Genomic DNA, 6,214 nt, shown 5'->3' with positions numbered 1-6,214 from the left:
AACTTCTGTCCTTGTGAACGATATTAATTAATCCATTACAGCAGGGGTGTCCAATCATGTGCCATGGAGGGCCAAGAGGCTGCAGGTTTTCATTCCAACCAAGGAATGGTTGTTAGTTCCTCCTCTCTGATACAAGGTGAGGTGATCAGTGAAGTCACCTAGTGGAGTTTTTGGTTGGAATGAAAACCTGCAGCCTCTCGGCCCTCCATGGTTGGACACCCCTGCTTTACAAAGAACATCATGTACATAATGTAGACAGGTTGATATGTTACATCAATCAGCTGTCCTCAGTTTTACTGCATTACTGCTGGTTTTCCGTTCTACCAATGTTAAAGACGTTCACCTGACAAGTGCAAATCAGTTTCTGACTGCAGCTCCAGAATTAAACCAGCAGCACTGTGCGCCCTGAATGGGAAGGAAGGAAAAGGTCTGATATAAAGCAGTATTACTGGATAATATACCCTTGTACAAGATATATTTCAATTTGTGCATTTGTAAAGGTTTGCAGAACATGTAAAAGTAACAATTTTTGCAATATTGACATGTATTTACTCCTTAAATATGACATGTATTTGCTGAAAATGTTACACATGTTCTGTTCTTTAGGGCGAAATGCGTCCCTGTTACCAAAAGATACCTCATCTCCTGGATGTTGAGAGAGTACATTCAGTAAGAATGGGCCCAGCAGGGTAATATTACATGTTCTTGCACTGAACAACCACTAGATGACGCCAAAGAAACACATTTGACTTGTATTGCTGACAAGACTCAAACTGTAACCTGATGAATGGTTTATTATAAACTTTGTTACTGGTGGATTCTCTTGACCATAATAAACAAATAGATAACATATGACGATGCATTAGTTTAGTATAAAACTAAATCCAGCCACTTTAAGCTGCTTTCTAGAAAAGTTTGTGTCGTTTTTTTTTCCCTATAAAAATGATACCTCATGAAAAATAACTACTCCAGCCTATATGTTGCTCTATTCGCTACGTTATTTAAATATCCTGTAAACTTGTTTCCTCTCCTGTCGGCACTAGAATAGTTTTATGTTTTTTTGTCTAACTGTAGCAGAGTTGTCCCAGGATGGCAGCCGCAGCTCTCTGCCAGTCGGGATAATTACATACCCGTGATCCGCCCTCACCCCCACCTCATTTTCACACTGGGGAATATATTTCCTGAGCTCTGCCCCGCTGGCTTCAGTGATGGGGCGGTGAGGATGCTACGGCAGCACAAAAAGGTTTAGTCCAGTCTTTCCAAGTTAGTGGATTTTATTTTATTTTATTTTATTATAGGCTACCTGAGCTTTAGCGATGTTACGGGTTGTAGTAGAATCCGCGAAAAATCTTCCTAAGAAGAGAGTTGGAAGTCCCGATCCAATTACATCTGTGATTTTTAAAGGTAAGACCTGAGTTACACTTTTGGCTTAAACCTCTCTAGTAGCTACAAAAATTTACTTGGCGGAGCATATCCCTATAGCTGATCTTAAAGTATTTGTGTGTATTGAACAATGAGTTTACAGAGATCTTAATGTACTTGATTTTTTTTTTTTTTTTTTTTTAATCTCACGGTGTCACGAGATATAATACCATATCATGCAGTTTTGCTGTGGTGTTTAGATAACGTCTGAAAACTATAAGGCCTACGGAGTTGTAAATCTTTTCCCTCAGGGTTATGTATTTATCATCTGGTACACAGCTTTCAGGAATGTGAGCCTATATGCATGTTTTATTCAGTCTAGCTCCAATCAAAGCAGAATACTTTCAGCATAACTTTTTTTAGGAGGAAAAAAAAATCATATTTTATTGTAGCGTTGTAGACTTTCTTGCTTCTTAATGCCTTTCCAGATGCACAGGACAGCTGAGGGAAAGTGAAGTAGGGACTGGACAGGATTTGTACTGTTTGTAGTATTTATACCTCTTAAGGAAAACAACAATAAAGAAATGCAGAAGTACACTTGAAAAAAAAAAAAAAAAACAGTTCAGGAGCTGCAGGGAACTGGATATCCAGCTCTTTAAATGATAATGATGTAAGTGGGTGAGGGAGACAGGCAGTGCTGACAGCAGGGCATGGCACTTCCTCCTGAATGATGAGCAGGTTTGATGAAGCTGTGTGCCAGAGCCTCAGCACACTCAGGTGGCTTTTGGTCTTTTGCGTTTCCCCTTTGAAGGCAGAAACTGCAACCCACTGGCAACAAGATCCCACCATGTATGCAGAAGAGTGCTAGTTCAGATAAAATCAATTCACTGGCATGACTGTCTGTGTAACTTGATGTAGTAAAATGAGAAGCAGGGCACCTGTAACCTTCTGTGAGGTGGTCATCATGAAGCAAACAGCCTTGGTATACATACATGTATGGAGTTAGGCTTTTTAAGTGATAATAAATATGCTAGTAAATAAATTATGTATGTGTAAGCCTAACTCCATGTAATGTACAGTTGTTGGATAATGTTTAGTATGACTTACACTCTTTGTAACATTTAATAAATATTAATGTCAACTTAAATAAGTGGGTTAGCTGAGTTTAGTGAGAGTTTTATTACATCTTGGCAGAATTCATGAGAACAAATATCGGTCTATGTGATTTATCCATGTATTTGTTTGATTATTTTTAATAGCTGTGTTAAGTGGAAAACTATAATTCTGAATTATCAAAATGAATTTCACTTTCAGATGAAAAGAAGAAAACAAAATCAATCGACAGTGAGCTGAATCCTGTGTGGAATGAGGTAAAGCTCCTATGCACACACAGAGGAGGCTGCTCAAACACACAGATAGCATGACAAATGAAAGAGCAGATTAGCCTCCATCTTTGATCACCATCTTGATGATCTGGTCAGTTTAGCCCTGTGTGCATGCTGCCTGAACGTTAATCAAAGATTGATCAGATCATCTAAAGTAGGATCTAGTTGATTGACTTTTAATACAGTCACTTGATTACGTCAAGACTATTTTGATCTCCGTCTCTATGGTGTCTCATATTTGTCGTATCAACAAGTGTGGGCATGATGTAAATGAATGAGTGTGGGTGTGTGTGTCAGCTGTTTTGTATTGTTTGCTTGTGCATACTGAGGTGCATCACTATTCATATTATTCCCACTGAAAATATTTAATTACAGTTCATGTCTCACTTAGATTTAGTAGATTAGATTAAATTTACTGGCAATATCATGATCATTTCCCACAGCTGATAGCCTGTGTGTCTTTGCCTTCAGGTGCTTGAATTTGACTTAAAGGGCACTGCTCTGGACTCTGCCTCCTACATAGACGTGATTGTGAAAGACTATGAAACTCTTGGGAAAGACAAGTAAGTGTGGCACACTCTCCGCTATGTTTTTACACTGTGCAACAGAGGAATGGCAGTGACGAAACAAAGACGCTGCCCACCCCACCTCACTGAATCACAGTGCAAACTATGTCTTGCCTGAACGAAGACTCCTTGGTCTGCAGGGCTGTGTTATCTGCAGTCAGACTAGAATGTAGCTCAGACGTGTGTCTGCATGTCAGTCCCGGCATTATTCAGTTGCATCACTGCAGAAATTCTCCGTTTTATCAATTCATTTAGTCTCATATTTGATGTTGAAATATTCTTTTTCTTAAAACAAGTAAAACAAAAAATCTACCACTGGGATTGGATTGTCCCATTTGTTTTCAGTGCTGATCACCTTGTTCCTTTAATTCTCTTGAATCAAGTGTGAAGTGTCTTGAATCGTCTTTAGTACAGGCAGTTCAACACAGGCAGTCTCCTTACCTTGCTGCAAAATAGTCATTAGCACATGCCAAAGGCCACCACCCACTGATTATGATACACATAGTTATCAACACTGACCCAGTAATGTACAAGGAAAATGATAAGTCAGATATTAGCAGAGTAACGTAGCATTTGACTCTTGTTTCTGATACAATGGCTGGTTGTCATGCCTCCCAGCCTCTCTCTCTCTCCACCCCACACCCTGTCGGCTTGCCATGCTGGGACTTGCATGGTTTGTGTAGGATGAGCGATGCTGATTGGGCAACAAAAGACGGGATGAATCGCTGCTTGTTTTCTATTTCTGGGATTTGTGTGGCACTGCGACGCAGGGAAGGAAAAGGGGAAAATCAGCCTGGTAGGGAGACTCATGGAAATATGATATGTAGAGGTCACTTGCCAAACTCCATAATGCAGTTTACTCAGATCAAGCAGGAGAAGTGGGTGGAGACTTCAGCATCATGGCGCTTGTTGTTAAATGTGATTCATCTTAATACATTATGTTTGAATTATTTTAATAGTATGTAATGCGAAAACATCACAGTAATGTAGAAAGTTGTTGTGGTGCCGCAACCAATTCAGAGAAGGCTGGTTAGTGTTTACTTCCAAATAAAGTCACAGTCACATATGGGACCAATTTAGACCAAACACAAAGAATGTTTCAAGGGCATCTCTAATTACAGCGATCAAAGTTTCGTCTATGCTGAGAAAACAGCAAGTTTCTTATGAAGTATATCAGGCAGACTATGTACAGTATGTTCTTGCGTTCATACGTGTACAACTCGCCAAGTAAAAGTTTCTCCAGCGCATAGCACAGTCTTTTTAATGAGCATGTGTGTGTGTGTGTGTGTGTCTAGCACATGGGTCCAGGCCATGTAAACTGAGTAAAGTTTTCCACTGGGCTGGCCCGACTGACACACTCTCTAGTGATCTGAACGTGGGGAGCAGAGAGGAACGTCTCCTTTCTTTAAAATAGTTTTCCAGACGCTGTTGTGGTAATCCCTGTTGCCGTGGCAACTGAGGACGGAGAAAAAAGTTAGAAAAAAAGTTGTATTCTGGACGGACTGGGTCTGTGGATTGGATTCCCTCAGCCAGCCCAGAGAGAGACATAAGGAAGGCCTCTGTGTTAGTGACCGCGCAGTCCTGATCATAAGATTGACTTGACAATCTGATTTCCACCCTCTGAGGGCCTGAAGTGTATAAACAGGAACATCATAATGTTTCCTTTCTTAACTGTTATTCTCTGGATGGGAAGTGCCACATGGACTGAGGTTTTATTTTGAAGGTTTTTATGAGTTGCATGAGGGTGATTTTTTTTCACCCCATTCTTACCTCATCTGTTCGCAGGAAGTCTCAAAAAGTAATGGATGAATTTGGCATTTTACATATCAACGGGCCAAAGGGAGACATGATGATTGTGGCAGCTTCTTATAAAAAATGTTTTAAAATTCTGCATGGATTCACCACACTGCAGAAATTTGGCAGATTTGGTCATGGGGTGAGGAAGAAGTGATTCATTTTTCTTACTGATTAGCCAAATGGGGCTGTGGCAGTATGCATGGCTTCTCTCTGAAAGGCTTATACTTATTAACACATTCCATTAAACTTTGTAAGCCTGTCAGCAAACAGAAAAAGGAAAAGCCCTCCATTATTGGTCCAATAGCACAACATGAGGGCTCTAGAGAGCTTATTTCCTGTTTCCTCATGTTTCCACCACCTTGCTCATTTCTCTTAACCTTGGCACAGTGGTAGAGGGGCAGCCCAAACATGTACAGAGCTTACTGGGCATGTTTTGATGCGGCTAAAATGCTAGTAGCTAGAATTTAAACATGCATATCTCATGTCCCATTTTGGATACAGTTATGAAAATGTCTGCATCTCCTGATGTGAAACAAGGGGGCATTGAGGCGTTGAGGCAATAATTAACCTTTGGTGATAATCTGACTTGTGGAACTGACATATCTTGACCACTGCACAGCATTGGTGAAAGTGTGCAGTCCAGTGGGTGCCATGTTTTAAACATGAGATGAGGAGGTAAAGAACCGCAGCCTGTTATATACTCACCCCTATCCTCATTTCACGGCACCAGTACTATTCAGACAGAGGCACTCTGGCAGAAACACCATTTTCAGTTTGCAGTCAAAAATGAGTTGTTCCCATCATTCCTGCTGTACACATACTTTGCATGTAACTGATACAGAATCTTTTTCCCAGTTAGTTTTCCTACTAAATTAAACCATGGAGGAATACAAGCTATGAAAAAGTTTTTAGATGGCTGTAGACTTTTATTTTGTATGACTCTGAAATGACAATCAAATGACGATGAATGACGACTATGAAATATAGTCCTATACTTCTATACAAATATTGATTTTGGCATGCTGAAAAGAAGGCGGTGGGGGTGGTGGGGTGGGCGTGGGGGGTTAAAAAGGACTGACGCTCCTCTTTGGATATAGTTGGAAA

The 6,214-nt window shown here is 40.4% G+C and overlaps 1 protein-coding gene across 2 annotated transcripts in view; it reads left to right on the top strand.

Annotated features, from left to right (window-relative positions):
* Positions 1–1,227: 1,227 nt before the first annotated feature.
* The window catches only part of LOC115377707 (myoferlin-like), a 34,447-nt gene continuing 29,460 nt past the window's right edge, over positions 1,228–6,214 (top strand). For both annotated transcript variants that reach the window (XM_030077651.1, XM_030077650.1), the window contains exons 1-3: positions 1,228–1,404; positions 2,677–2,732; positions 3,219–3,310. In XM_030077651.1, coding sequence (XP_029933511.1) covers positions 1,317–1,404; positions 2,677–2,732; positions 3,219–3,310 — 236 coding nt within the window. In that variant the 5' untranslated portion in view covers positions 1,228–1,316. The remainder of the gene's footprint in view (positions 1,405–2,676; positions 2,733–3,218; positions 3,311–6,214) is intronic.

The sequence above is a fragment of the Myripristis murdjan genome, chromosome 19 (assembly GCF_902150065.1).
Source record: "Myripristis murdjan chromosome 19, fMyrMur1.1, whole genome shotgun sequence".
Classification (NCBI taxonomy): Eukaryota; Metazoa; Chordata; class Actinopteri; order Holocentriformes; family Holocentridae; genus Myripristis; species Myripristis murdjan.
Note: the sequence above shows the minus strand (reverse complement) of the source record. Positions and strands in the feature narration are given on the sequence as shown.